The 15,861-nt window shown below is 40.4% G+C and overlaps 1 protein-coding gene across 5 annotated transcripts in view; it reads left to right on the top strand.

The window, feature by feature from the left end:
* FYB2 (FYN binding protein 2) overlaps positions 1-15,861 on the top strand; it is a 49,953-nt gene that overhangs the window by 10,625 nt on the left and 23,467 nt on the right. For all 5 annotated transcript variants that reach the window (XM_078392913.1, XM_072997666.2, XM_072997669.2 and 2 more), the window contains 5 exons: positions 2,523-2,660; positions 5,495-5,528; positions 9,054-9,142; positions 10,862-10,893; positions 13,619-13,647. In XM_078392913.1, the coding sequence (XP_078249039.1) occupies positions 2,523-2,660; positions 5,495-5,528; positions 9,054-9,142; positions 10,862-10,893; positions 13,619-13,647 (322 nt within the window). The remainder of the gene's footprint in view (positions 1-2,522; positions 2,661-5,494; positions 5,529-9,053; positions 9,143-10,861; positions 10,894-13,618; positions 13,648-15,861) is intronic.

The raw sequence follows: 15,861 nt of genomic DNA, 5'->3' as shown, positions 1-15,861 counted from the left end.
AATCTTGTGCTTTGTGCTATAATGAATGATCAAAAGAATCTTGTGGTGATGGTGGGAGGTTTGTGACAGAGGAACTGCCATTTTCTGAGAGACTTTTTGATAGATGTCCATCAGGGCAGGAGAGGTGCTGGTGTCCCTCTCCCATTCTCTTGAATAAACAGGAATTTATCATGCCAACTCTCAGTTTGGCATAGGGGGTGACAACATGGGCCTTTGTCCTACTATTTGGTCCACTGGGGGGTGTGTGGGCTGGTTCACTTCTTTTGCTGGCAACCAGACAGCATAAGTGCTGGCAGAAACCAGCATGTTCCTAGAATGTTCCTATTTGCACCTCCTTGGTTCCCTATCAGGGGCTACAGGTTTTTTTAGGTGTGAGGATTCCTCTGTTTTGGTTCATTTCCAGCATGTCCAGTTGCTGTGATCAAACCAAAGTGGAGTTTGCTGCTTTAAATATCATTTCCTCCTTCAGTTCCCAATATTGTTAAGTTGCTTAAGCACTTCCTGATACTGGGAAATTAAAAGCCTCTTCTGCTCTTCCATAGAGGAACAGAGAAAGGAAGCAAAAGGTTTTTTTAAAGCCTATTAAGACCACACTTCTGCACTATACCTTGGGGCAGGGGGGAATAAACACTTTTTCCCAGAAAAGAGGAGAGAGGAAGGGAGCAAAGAGGGGGATTTGTTGTTTTATTGAGGAAAGTAGGTTAAATAGAGGTGTTTGAGGTGTGTATTCTATATGGATGCAAGAATCATGCCATGTGGCATACTGGATCTCTGTGCAACCTTAAGTGGCCCTATTTAATCTGCTGCAGTCTGCTCCAATTGAGCTGGATAGCTAAACCCATAGTTTCTGGATCTGTTTGGCAGCATGCTCAAGGGAAAATAGGCTTGGAGACTAACAGTGGTTGGCAACAAAGAAATCATAAGCAATCCCAACATAGCCACACGGGTTCAGCTGAAATCCATTGTGATATAGTGGATAAAGTGATACAGTAGAACTCAGGAGGCTTCGGTTCAGTTCCCCTCTCAACCATGGAAACTCACTTTGGGGGATATGGCACCAGTAAAACCCCTCACTGAATATTGCACATACCTTGAAAACCTCATTAGGGTTGCCATAAGTTGGAAATGACTGGATAGTACGCTAGATAACAATAAGCTCAGTGTGTTCTCTTTTTTGCTAGTGTTTGGTTAAATCCCTGCAGTGAAGTCACCTCACTGCTAATCAAAGTACGTTCTTCATAAATAGTAAGAGATTTGTTTGCTGTCATGGTTACTGTGAAGTTTAAATGTTATAACTCCGCACATTAGCACAGGGTACTCGGACGTTGTGGTTGAAACTAATCCTGCTTTGCCCTTTGAGAATCAAAAGAAGAAATCTGCAACCAAGAAGCTTCTAGTTTGGCATGCCTTCTTCACAAATTCTGGGACAGATGCCAAAAAAAAAAGAAAAGAAAAGAAAGAAAATAGGCTGATTTTGTTGTTGTTTTTCATGCTGGGGTGGTGGGGGAAAAGTCTGCTTTTACAGGAACTTAACATCGACCTGCAATTTTGCCAACTTACAGTGAAATGCAGGTGACAAATAAGATAAGAATCCATCGGTGTGCATATTCCAGGATATTGTCTTGGCTAGCCTTTCTATGGACCTTTCAAGTGTTGTGCCTTTTCCCATTTTTAATAAGCCTAGTCTGAAATGTTGCTGTGTAACAGAACAATGGTAGAAAACCTATTTGCCAGTGCACACCCGTTTCCTTTTCTGGTGGCTTTAGCATGTAGAGCCAGCTGGAACACAAGAGTGCCCCAACATTCAGTTAACTAATTCCTGCTGCTTTGGTGACTTACAGGAGAGCAAATGACACAAACCACAGTTTTGCTTGCCTACAGGCTTATGCCATCTTTGCCAAACATGTCATGAAAAGCTTCAGGCACATATCTAAGATTCCCTTTCATGGTAGGTTGAATTCTCCCTTCATTCACTAGAGTTTTATAAATTAATATGGTGAATGCTCTGTTCTGACGTGCAGGGTACAATTTGTGTTAGGAGTGGGCACTACTTCTAAAATTGGTTGTATATGGGACAGGTCTGGCTCAGTAGCTCAGTGGGTTGGGTATGTGGCTGGAGCCAGAGATTGGGAGTTCAGTTCCCCACTGTGCATCCAAGGAGAAGGGCCAGCCTGTGTAGCCTTGGGCAAATTGCACAGTCTCTGGGCACCCCCAGAGGGGAAATGGTAAACCACCTCTGAGTATTCTCTCTTGCCTAGAAAATCTTGGAAAGGGTCACCTAAGTCAGAATTGACTTGCTGGTGCATCATCATTGTCACCATCCAGGGCAAACTTGAGACCAACTACATAGCTAATATGTGAACATATATTCTAAAAATATGGGCACATGAATCTACCAAGTACAGAGGAACATTATATTCTCTATGATGTTCAGGGGCTCAGCTTTACAATATTCCAAAATACAATTGCTTGTTCCCTTACAACCTTCACAACATTACAGCCTTTTCTTAATTCTGATACAGAAAGGCAAAATGATGCTGAAGAACTCAAGCTTCCAAAAACTAAGCCACTTCCGTCCATTGTATCACTTGGTCCTCCACCAAAGAAACCAGCAAGGCCTCCCAAGGTAGATCTTAGTCCTTTCTGTCGGAACCTTCCAGGTAAGGCATTTGGCTCATCAGTTTTGGTTTTTCATAGATTTGAAACTATGGTCTGGGTTAGAGGCAGTAAACAAGTTGTAGAATGCACAACAATAAATTAGGAAGAATAAAGAGATGCAGGTTCAAACTGAAGCATAACACATCTGGGAAATGGGAACGTCATGAAGATGTTCTGATCACTTTGCCATTTTAGCCAGAATTGTGTGATGTTTGGACCCCTCCAGAAGCCGATGTAAATGTTGTTCCTGGTACATATTCCAGATAAAATAGGTTTAGGTCTCCTCTGGCAATTTTTCCCTTCAGAAAGGGATCTTCAGTGTGATAGACAGTCAGGATTTCACCAGAATTTCTCCATAAAACACGATGATACCTCAGTCTACTTTAAAATTGGTCATTGTATAGAGCATAGAAGCACTAAGGTATTTGTATCATTAGAGTGGTGATTTCATCAGACTTGAAATCTTTAAAGATCTGAAATCTTTGTTACAGCTTATTTTGCTCACTATTAATTTTTTATGCTTTTAAAAATATATAATCAATAAGATGCAAAGATTAGAAAGTTTTTTCTGCATTTTCCAGAAATATATTCTAAAAATGTATCATGCCATCTTTTCTGTATCTATGAAACTCTGGAGCTGCATATGATTTTGGAGAGTCCTTTACTCTGTCATCCTTCTCTCTGTTGTGATCCTCTACAAAGACACTAGGTCTTGAAGCTTTCACACGTCAGCACACATTTTGTGGACCCGGGAAAGATTAACTTTGTGCTACCCCCCCCAACATAGAGTTGTAGTTTTAGAAGAGGCAGCTGTGTTAGTCTGTGCTAGTATATCAGGCAAAGCCAAAAGAAAAAATACAGAAGACAGAATAGCTGTGGCATCTTAAAGACTAACAGCTATATTTTCATGTGAACATCTGTGGACAAATTATACTTCTTCAGACTAATATACAGTTTAACAGCTTTAGTGAAGAATGAATGATATATGTATACTACAAGGCCATAGGTTGGACTGGTTGCAGAAGAACAGCATCAGCACAGCATACAGAAAGAATCCCAGCATCAAGTGGCCTGCCTGGCAGCTGATGCCAACCTTCCAGCCCCACACTGGGCAGCTGAGGGTGATTGACTAGATGTAGGTATATCTACATCTATACTACATCAGATGTGTACTGTACATCTCCCAGGTGCAAGATTGCTAGGGAGGGGGGAACCCACTGCCACCTATTTCATGGGACTGTGGCAGCCCTCCTGAGCCAAGCATGCCAACATCAGTTCCTCACTTTTTGCTCCCTACTGTAAGGGGTCTCCTGGAAAAGATCCTGATGTTGGGAAAGTATTAGAGCCTCAGCTTCAGCATCTGTCCTTCCAGTGAACACTTAGGGTTGATTTCCTTTCGAACGGATATTTTTGATCTCCTTGCAGTCCATAAGTCCAGCTCTCACTTTCATAAATCACTGCTGGAAAAACCATCACTTTGCCGATGCGGACCTTTGTTGGCAAGGTGCTTTTTAAGATGCTGTCATGGTTTGTCATTGCTTTCCTCCCAAGAAGCAGGTGTATTTTAATTTCGGGGCTGCTGTCCCCATCTGCAGTGATCATGGAGCCCAAGAAGGTAAACTCTGTCACTGCCTCCATATCTCCCCCTTCTATTTGCCAGGATGTGATGGGACCAGTGGCCATGATCCTAGTTTTTTTTATGTTGAGCTTCAGACCATTTTTTGCACTCTCCTCTTTCACCCTCATTTAATTCCTCCTCACTTTCTGCCATCAGACTGGTATCATCCCCCTTACAAGGGATCTGTTCCAGTACACAAAACTGCCACCTTTCCTGCAACTAGTGAAGCTGTGACAGAATTTAAAAAAAAAACTATAATGACAAGCGTTACCATTCCCCCACCCTCTCCCTAGCAGTGCACACCAACTACAATTGCCTACCTGAAAAGGGAGGATAGGTGAAGATGAGCAGCAGACTCCAAGAGGTGCAGCCTGGTCTTCCTTTCATACTCCCCTGGCGGGTCAGAGTGGAAACCTGTACTTTCTAGTCTGCTAGGGAAGGCTGTGCCCATCCGTACTCAGCCAGCCTCTTCCCTACTAGCTGGCCTTTTTCTTACACTGAATTGCTGCCCCCTTGCGAAGATGCCAGGCCACAAGCAAAGGAAACTCAGGACTTGCCAATCTGTAAACCAGGCCTCAGAGTATGTTGACTGGGTGACCCAAGCTTCTAGTTTTAGCGCCCCTTGTTTCCATTCAAGCATATAATGAAATTACTACTGAGATGTCTTTTCAGATAGTCCTTGCCCTTGTTATTCAACAGAAGACCTGTAGAACATGGGTCATATGAGAGCCCTCTGAGTATAACAAGGAATAGATCCACTTAGACACTATGGGTTGCATTTGGACATATTTGGAGTAGATCCATCGAAATCAGTGGGACTTGCTTTACTCAAAGCTAGCTTGTGTGTAGGCATGCTTCAGTCTCGAGAGACTATGGTAAAAAAAGAGTCCTTTGATTTCACCTGGTCTTCTCTAAGTATGATTAAATCTAGATCCGTCTAAATGCTATGGATGGAATTCTGTTGACCTCTCCTGCTGTTCTTCAGTTGTGGAAATGGTGTAAGGAGGCACCCAGTACTTCCCTACACAACAGAATCCCTGTTGGCGTAAGCGAGTCAACATGCTCCGGGTGTCATGGAGACCATATGCTAGTTCCACAGTCAGAGTGTTACAGTCCATCAAAACTGAAGAGCGTAGCTAAATTTAACTTCTCAAGTGTGGAGCATGGTGGTGGCCCATTGTTTATTTTATGCAATCTTTTTTGCTTCTTTGTTTGCAGATGCTACAGATGATGCATATATCACTCCTGAAATGTAAGTGTATACCGCTCATATAGCTGGGAAAGCAGAGCTCTCAAATGGTAGCAAGTGATGTTGATTAAAATGGTTGTCCTTCTTCTTGGAAAGCAATCAGCTTGTCCGTCAAAGAAGCAATTTTGGGGACGTACAGGATGGATCTTCTCTGTGGTCCATCCCCACCTCTTGGATGGGGATGGACCACAGAGAAAGGTTGTTAATCTGCTTGTCCAAATAACATGCAAATATATTTATATGTCTCGAGGCTTGTTTTTAGAAAGCTATAAGAAACATACTGTCCCTCATCATCCTTGCAGACCCAGGCTGATAGCTGCTTCAGATGTGTGTTATGAGATCTCCTAAAATGGAGAGGTGGATACATGGCATTCGGAGTGGATGTGGTTCTAGTGAAAACTGGGTGAAATGCAGTTTGGACTTTAGAAGAAGGTAGTTGCAAGTAATGAGTTGCTTCTCATTAATTCCTTTTCCCAGCTAAGCCACTAACTTAAAGAAGGATAACATTATTCCTTTTAAAGTGTTACTGTCAGGTATTGGGAACAGCAAGTTACTTGTAACCCATTACTTTGGGGGATAGCAAGAATACAGAAAGTTACATTATAATAATAATATAATACATAAGAACAACTTTACTTTCTATATAAGGAGCACTGTTTCCTGGTTGTCCTTTTTGTTTGAAAAGTCATTTTTTGGCACTTTCACAGACATTCGAACAGAATTCAAATTCTATGCTATTCTCTTGCCAGTCTTAAATATTTTCTTTAAAAAAAAAGATAGTGAAAAATTAACAGCAATGGAACAAGTAATGCAACATTTCATTAATTTTTTTATTTTTTGGCATAATGGGGGCTTTATAATGAGCTGCACAGCAAGTGACTTTCTGAAAGCAATTTTCCAAATTCTGGCAATGACATATGGTATAATATGAAAGCAACACTTGAGGGCAGCCACACAATTATGTTGTTTATTTTATTTATCAATCCATATTTGTTTATATTATTTATCAGTGCTGTGATTATGACTCCCAGATTGGCTATAGCAACTGCAATGATGTAAATAAAATATTATTAGCAGTGGGACACCCTGCCTCATTGGTGTGCGTATGGCAAAGGACTCAGTCGAAAGGATCCAGGCTCCTGGATGCCATATAAAGAGGATGAAGTGTCAACATCCAAGGAAACATGAAGCCTGGCCTATCACCTCCTCCTTTAGTACCTATCTACTGGAGATGCTTGAAGTCAGAGTGATGTTACTAAACCTGATGGGTTTAATAACATCAAATCACAGCCTCTGAGAAGCACCTGATTGGTCACCATGGGAATATGACAAAATAGGCCTTTGGTCCAGCAAGATCATCTGTATATTTTTGTACAACTTCTTTCTCAGGCAAAGCTGAGCAGAGAATGCAGATTTCAGGTGCAAGACTTTTTTCATGGACATGTGTTTTTCTCCTACTGTTACAAGATGACAGACCCAGTTTTGCCTGACTCCCTTTTGTATCTAGCTGTCTTTTCTCTGGTATTCCTTTGAGCTTGCTGTAAACATACCATGTCCATATTTAATTATGTACCCCTTTCTCCAAAGAGGTTCCCTCCCACACTGAATTCCTCCCCCCTCACACACATCTTCATTCTCTGACACTTTTTAAGTTATATAGTTTGAGGCTTGCAAAGGCTTGAGCGAGCTTAATCTGCAGATGCTGAGAAGTGACTTTTATTGTTATCACTGACTGTCAGCCGGCAAGGCTTTTGATGGCATTTATTTATGTTTATGCAGCAAGCTTGAGTTTAAGCTAGGTAAGTTGTTTTCTGGTGATCTTTGTTTAGACAGCTTTTGGAGTGCAGGCTCTGTTTCAGGACCTTTCCCTCTCTTTGCATGTGCATGTCTTGGCTACCTGCTTCTGTGATAAGCAGATAAGCGTGTCTGTGTAAATCCCCATATCAGTTCAGCAAGATGGATAAGCCAGCGAGTAAACTAGGGAAAGGTTGCTAAGCCCCAAGAATGCCTGCACCATCACTGAAAATCTGTTCCAACTAGTTGAGGGGGGAAGAGAAAAAAACTAACATCCCATCATATCTTGATAAAGTTACTTTTTCAGACTACAACTTTCAGAATTCCCCAAACAAACAAACAAACAAGAGTTCCTGTAATGAGAAACAAAAAGTACATTTTTTAAAAAAGAAAAAAGCAGGAAATGTTTGAGGGCATGTTGTAGGTGTGCTTCACACAAATCTGAATTTTTGGTTTTCTGTTTTCCAGGTCAGGTCAGTGTCTGCTAACATAACATTAGAATAATTTCTGGACAACTAGGACATGTGACTAATGCTAATCCACTGATAAACGAGCCGACCCATGTGCTTGGAGTTTGTTTTTGTGGCATGCTTGGCATCTCTCAGGTCAACCTTCTGTAATGATTTATGGTGTAGTCAAAGATAAACTGAAACTGGCAGGCATTCATGGTAAAAGGGGGGAAAGGGGAGAATAACTCTCAGAATGCCTAAATTATATGGACTTTATTTTAGTAAGTCAGCACCTTCTGCCTGCTAGAAGCTCAATCTAGGGCCTCCCTAGGAAGAGTTTACAAAGTCTAATGAGATCTCCGTTGGCATTTGAATGACCAATGAACTCCGTCACCTTTTCACAGAGGAATCAGCCAGAAAATGCATTTCTTGGCTTGATAGAATAACATTTGGGTGAAGTCCCCCGCCTGCTTTGGGGATTTTTAAAGAGTAATTAGGAAAAAAAAAACCGAGGTTGACAATCTGCTGCTAAAAACCTGCTAGTACATTATGTGTGGTCCATGGGATCCTGGCATTTTATTAGAGGTTGTTAATGGTACATTGACAAACCAGCTTTAGGCAAGAGATGGAAAGACATCAGCCACCCCTTGGCCTTAGATCAGGGGTTGTCCCTAGTTATGTACACCTCTTGTCCACCTCATAGGGCTGCCCTGACAATGATTTGCTCTCCACTTACTTCCTGCACTGCTTCCCAACTGTCTGGTGCTGTTTTTGCATGGGGGAGTATATAGGCACTGTAATTAAGGCTGAGTTCCTCTTCTTTGTAAGGGACATGGTGGCACTGCAGGTTAAACCGCAGAAGCCTCTGTGCTGCAAGGTCAGAAGACCAAGCAGTCGTAAGATTGAATCCACATGACCGAGTGAGCTCCTGTCACTTGCCCCAGCTCCTGCCAACCTAGCAGTTCGAAAGCATCACCTTGGTGGGAAGGTAATGGCATTCTGTGTCTAATCATGCTGGCCATGTGACAATAGAAACTGTCTTCGAATAAAGGCTGGCTCTATGGCTTGGAAATGGAGATGAGCACCGCCCCCTAGAGTTGGACACGACTGGACTAAATGTCAAGGGATAACTTTACCTTTACCTCCTCTTCTTTGGCATTTTCTCATGTGTTCTTTTCGCTTTCAGTGCTCAGATGTTACAGATCAACTGATCCATCAGCTCTCTCTTTTCCATAGGAATGGTTTAGATAATAATGCTTTCCTTCCCCATTTCTCTTACTACCAGAACGGATGATTTGAACATGTATGAAGAATCAATGTCTTACCTGACCCAGACAGAGAGTTCCATTAATTCTGATCAGGAACTTGCATACCGTGAGTTCTATCAATTGCTTCCTTCCTTCACACATTCTATTGTTAGCTATCTATTTCGAGAGTACATCAGTTTGTAGTAAGTATAAGCTTGGCTAGCCCTGCAGTAAGCAATGGATATCTTCAGTCTGATGTTTTACCCCACAATTCCACGTGAAAATACATGCACACTGTTGTGTATTTCTGTACACATTTCTCTTAATTCTTATTTGTATACATTTGTCCAACACACATTTTTACAAGCATTTCTCCCTAAGGTATTGAAATGTTCTACTAGCGCTGTAATCTTGTTGTGGAGCTATGAGTACACAATATGAGGCTGTCTCAGCAGTAGGAAGAATCACAGCAAGGTAGAAGTGCTATTCACAAAGCTTTTCTGCATGCTTGTTGTGCAACAGGCAACTGTAAACTATGTGACTGATTGCACAACCAAAGAGTGCCATGATTACTGTTTAGATGTAACACTAGGTATGCTTATGCTGGCATAACTTTATGTTACACCAAAATGAACACTTGTTTTAAATGTGTTTTAGTACTGATTTTGTTTACCATTTTTAATATACTATTTGTTTCATTCTTTTTAAAGATTTGTATGCTTACTGTTTTCAGCTTTTAAATACTGTCTTTTTAATTATGTACGTTACCTTGGGTCCTTTTAAAAAAAGAAAGGCAGGATAAAAATATTTTCAATAAATAAATAAATGCACAATAAACACTTTCCCATATGTGTGTGGATAATTTAATCAGAGAACTCCCCTAAAAAGTCAGAAGTGCAAATGCCAGGACGTCACTGCATTTCAGTTTGTTTAGTTTTTCATCAAGTGCAAACAGAATTAATTCCACCTTTGTCACTAGCAGTGGAGAATCTTCTTAAAAAGGCACCTAACCTTGCACTTTTCTGCTCACATAGTGATTTTGCAAAAGTATGTCAATGTCTATCCTATAGTTTACCCTTTGCATAGGGACTCTTTGCTGCTCATGGGATTATTTATGCCTTGCTTTTGCTGTAATCATTTTTTATTGTTTTCTTATTACCCATCAGCCTATCCTTCCGGATGTTGCCCCCTTCCTCCAACCTTGTAATATTTAATCTGATCTAGATGCCTGTATGCAAGATGTGTAGGTTGACTTGTAAAGTTTTTGCTTGCACAAATATCTGGCCAACCAATTGTTAGAATTGAATGCAAGTGGCACTAAATTGAACTTTGATTACAGCAGGACTACAGTATCCACAGAAGGTTACTTCCAAGCCCCAGTGGATGCTAAAAATTATTGGAATAGAAACGCTATATGTAGCATAATCTCTGGTCCATTTTAGTTGCCAGTTCTGGTAATACACTATGGAAATGCATATTTCTAGGGGTTTTTATTTTAATATTTTCAGGCAGTGGATAAGTGAAACCACGGTTACTGATCTGTGGATACAGCATTCCTACTGTGTACAAGTAAAGCACAGAACCCTGAGTCCACCATCTTTTGTATCTATATCTATAGGGTTATGTCTGCTATCCTGCATCGTATAATAAACATAATAAAGGTACGATAATAGTACAGTAAACTTTGCAAGATGCCTGCTTAATTGAAAGCAGCTCAGGCAGGAAATGTAGGCTGAGTTTTGAAACTAATACCCCATATTATCATTTTTGGCTTTATCGTACCTGGATATTAATAGATACAGGAAACAAGGGAAATATACTAATTTGCAAAATGTCTTTATTCAAGCTCCCAAGCCTGGAAAAAAGGAAGATACCAAGGTATGTGTTCTCAAATGGTGACTTGCAGCCATGTCAGATGCAAAATGGGAACAGCAGAGTACATGAAGGATAGAGAAGTAAGGAACATGTGAGTGTAGGGTGTATCCACACAATGGCAGATGCTTGAATACATTATGTAAATCCATTCTGGAATTCTGATAATAATGGTCATTGCATAAGCATTTTGAATGAAAGACAACATTTATCATGGGTGCTGAATCTGAATTAGTGAGTCCTTGTGCTCTCATTTACAAAGGAAACTCATTTGGTCTCAGAGGAAAAAATCTCTGCTCAAAGACACTTTCTAGATTCTCCATGAAGTGCATAGTTAAGGTCCATTCCATGGAGGAATGGACCTTAACTATGCTGGCGTGGGGGCTTTTTCCTTGACACCATTGAACAGCATCTTGATCAAAGAATCTTAAGAAGCAGCAGAGGTCCTGAGGTTGGCTGCTAATAGTCAGCCTCTGGACAACCAATGCTGAACAAACAAGCAGCTCACTTCTGGACACAGTCTCTCACTCTATGGTGAGGTGTTTTTAATGTTTAATGGCATTGATTAGTTCTAAATGTGCACATATATGCATATGTAAATCTGTAGGTTTTTGTGGTCTTTTTGTAATAGATTTCCTTTCTTTGGTGGTGTGCAATGGCTACCATAATCTGAAATGTTGAGATGCCTTGATATTCCACTCGTTCCCTTCTTAATTGCTTTGAGCTACACTGCAGAGAGCTCAGTTGAAAATCCTCGTAAGCAGGAGACATTTGCTCTGCAACTTGATCAGTACACACCTGTCCAGACGTAAGATCCATTGAGTTCAGTCAGATTGACACCCAAGTAAGTGTGCATGGTTGGCAGTCGAATTCCAAAAGGTCTCCTGTATGGAGAATTTGTGCAGGGAAAGCATCCCAGAGGGAGACCACAGCTGCGGTGCAAGGACATCTGCAAGTGGGATCTGAAGGCCTTAGGAATGGACCTTAACAAATGGGAAACCTTGACATCTGGATGCTCAGCCTAGATGCAGGCAGTGCAGCATGGCCTCTCCCAATTTGAAGGGACACTTGTTCAGCAGACCAAGGTAAAGAGGTAGTCCCAAAACCAGAAAAATCAGGGAGCTGGACAGGGGACAGATTGTAGTTGTCTTCAGTGTGGAAGGGATTGTCACTCTCAAATTGGCCTTCTCAGCCACACTAGATGCTGTTCCAAGACCTCTATTCAGAGCACATTACCATAGTCTCTCAAGACTGAAGGATCCCTACACAAGTGTGCATAGGAGTGCAACCTGCCTCATTACACCAGGTGAAATTTATTTTATCCCATACTAGGATTTCCTTATAGCATCCAACTGGTTGATCACAAAACGAAACAAGCTAATTTGCAAACCATGTGAGGTCTGAAAAGCACCTGCTATGACAACCAGACATTTTCAGCAGATTTTCTCTTCGAGTTGACAAGCTGTCTATAATGTACAGTTTAGTCCTGAATTTTTAGAAGTCAAAAGAATCCATTGCTTCAGTTGAGTAAAATTCTACTGGCTAAATATCACTCTATAACATTCTTGGAACTGTACGATTACTGCTTCCAAAGCGTTGCAATGATTTTGTACCCCCCATCTCAAATAAAAATAAGTCCTAAACAAATGGATTCCTTTGCAAATGTTTAGATCATATGTTTATGGGCAGTGGCTATTTCTTTGTTTTTGTCCAGTGCCAACCTCCTTTAAACTCAGCTCAAAACAATGCTTCCCTTATTAGATTTGCCTTTATAGTGCTGAACAGATTGATATTGCTAGCTCTAACCAGTCACTTGAAACTTGGGCCACCCTGATTTTCCTCTCTTCCTCTCATTGGTTTCATTGGCTGAAATCCCGTTTAAGCAGGCGTATAGTAAAGTTATGTCTGTGAAACTATGCTGGGCCTTGCACCTAGGCAGCCAGCACTGCACAAATAATCACGTGGTTCACATAACGATTGCATGGTTCACATCAGGGATGTGCAATTGTATGGTTCACAGTGGCAAGATTCTCAGTTACATGGTTCACACTGTGGCTGTGCAATTGATCACACTGTTCACACCGGGGCTGTTGTGTGACACATCAGTAGAAGTGCTTCGTGGGTATTACTTCTTCCATGAAGTGATTTTTTTTTCCCCTACTGCTTCTGCAATTTCATGTTATTCCCACGTAGCTGAGCAACAGGATTTGAGCTATTGAGTGAGAGTGACAGACTGCGTAGAGACAAATTAAGCAAGGTGAAACAGAAATACGAGTGTCATTGAGTCCATTTGCTTATTTCTGTTGAGCTTTAGCACATTTTGTGCAAAAACACATGTGTACCATTTAAAATCCTTTGTTTAACCAAAGACTTGGCTGCAGACCTGTGTATACATATAAGGCTGGCTGTTTTCAGGCATGCATTTCCTCCTTGCCAATCCCTGCTCCCATTTGTCAAATGAAAAACTGTCCCTGAAAGTTTGCAGACCCTCTGAATATGGAGGCTGAGGCCTAAAGAAAAAATGGCACACACATGTATCTCTGTGTGCCCAAGTGACTTAGTAGCCTCTTTGGGTTCTAGCCATTATGTTGTAGTCAGGGCATGCAACACAGATGTAGTCCAGGATGGAAGTAAGAAAGTCACTTTATGATGAGCAACATTGCATTGTTTTCTGATTGACCTGGTTTGAAAGATGTGAAAACTGAAGCTTTCTTCTTTGTGTTTTGCTTAGAAACCATATTTCCTTACTACCACACCTAGGTAAGTTGTTTTTCTAAAGTTCCATTTTTGTGTTTAGAAATCAGAGCAAACTACCACTGGCAAAAGCTTTTGGCTTTTGTTTCATTGCCTCAATGTTCATCAAAATGCTGTACTGATTTTTATTCTAACTGGCACTTGTGGATGCACGTGAACTATTAGTGGCCCAAAATCTGCACACATGAATCTTGAAATTTTGGGGTGAACTCCTGGCCTGTTCAAATCACAAGCCGCCCTGATGATAACAGGATCTGTATTCACTGATTTTTTTTAAAAAAAGTGTGTAACTTTATTTATTTAGATTTATATCCCACCCATTTAGTGAACATTCCACTACTCTGGGTGCCTTACAAAATATTATCAAAACCATATAAAACATAAAAAGAAAACAAACCCTAAAAGTTTGTTTATTTCTTTTTTAAAATATATAAATCCCTCCTTACATGAGAAGACTTCAGGGCAGAGTGGGGTTGCTATGGTATGTCTCTTAGGAAATAAGTAAAAAAGCTAAAATTAGCAAGACATATGAGTTAAGAAACAATTTGTCTTTTGCATCAGAAACTTGAATGAGCAATTGGGCCTGCATAGACTCCTCCAGCGTCTGTAAAATCCTGGGGCCATATGGACCAGTATTCAGAGACAATTCTCAGTTAAATCATATTTGTTTCTCTGCCTTTCATTTTCTCAGCAAATTTTACCAATAAGTAGTTCAGTCTGTGGAAGTGTGGTGATGTTCTCACATTTCCTATATGGGTAACGTGAACTTGACAAATCTGAGTAGCTGAAATTCTATGACTTTGGACAGTTTAATGAGAATATGTTTCATTCTCTCTACTGAAGTAAATGGAATTGATAGGTGCTTACCTCCAGCTAGGTTGTGTCCAGAGATAATGATGTACTTCCTGTTCCACTTCTGGGTTTGTAGCTAGGGAGATTTGGAAATGTGCTGATGAGTACCTCATCAAACCTTCCAAACTGAGAGAGGTAGATCAAAGGAGAATAATATATATGGGTGTCTGGATCTGTTTTGAAACTGCATGGATTTCACCCTCATTCTGTCAAAGAACTAGTTCATCTAACATAAACCTGGAGTGTTATAAAGATTAAAATGAATTACGTTAGTCAAACTACAAGGTAATACTAGGATGATAGAACTTCCAGTAGACCTAAAAGGACACTATCCTTTAGGTCTACTTGAAGCTGTTTAAATTATGTTATTAATTGAGTGTCAGAGTATCTGACCTATAGCATAGTTATTAAGAATAGACGAGGCTATCTTATGAGTTCTGCATCTATAAGAATTCTGGAAAGTTCCCATCAACAATGAATGGAACAAAATTCACAGCTGTCTGCACTATCTAATGAAAAGGTTTATGCTGTGCCATTTAGCTGTAATATTTAGAGAAGTCTATCAGGAAGAAAAAGGAAGTAACTCAAGTTCAATAAAGCAGGGTTAGACACAGAGACATTCAAAGTCTAATTTTTAACAGCTGAGCACGCAGAGGACTTCAACTGAATAGGTAGGTCTGTTAGTCTTTTTTTTTTTTTTTTTTTTTAAAGACTATTTTTAAAAAAACTCTTCCCGGAACATTTATGAAGAAATCTCTGAAATTTGGAACATTCTTACACAAAACAGTAATGACAACTGCCACAAAATTTTTATCCATCTCTAGTGATTTAGCACCACCTCTTGGATGCACACCTTAACATGGTGAGAGAGTTTATGTGTCAAGGAAGCAGAGAGGAATACCAAGAGAAAGGCAGATTCCATGAAGAGTCTAAGCCTCTAGCAGGGGGACCCAAAGCATACTGGTCAAAGCTGAGACATCAGATTAAGATGTATTCATCCATTTCAAGATTTCAACTTAGCAGAATTGTATTGATGGTGTCCATGGTGATGGGGATGGAGAAATTCTTAAAAAGCAGCTATTGGACAACAGCAATAGCTGAAGATGGAAGATCTTTCATAGGTGTTATCAGTGACACTCAAGATAACTCTTGTTAGTACTGAATGATAGAAGGTAATGATGAAGTACTTCTGAATGTTTGTACCTCAAAAATCCTGTGTCTAGCTGGAAGCAAAAGACAGAGAAACTGTCTTGTCTCCAAAAACAAGGTAAGTGGACCGTGATACAATCATGAACTGTTTATATCCCAAATAAGAGTAAAACTGTAAAACGCTGCAATCATATTGACAGAATATGCATTTAAATAATA

This window comes from Pogona vitticeps, chromosome 4 (genome assembly GCF_051106095.1).
Source record: "Pogona vitticeps strain Pit_001003342236 chromosome 4, PviZW2.1, whole genome shotgun sequence".
Classification (NCBI taxonomy): Eukaryota; Metazoa; Chordata; class Lepidosauria; order Squamata; family Agamidae; genus Pogona; species Pogona vitticeps.
The sequence above is the reverse complement of the archived record's forward strand: the minus strand, read 5'-3'. Positions and strand labels throughout refer to the sequence as shown.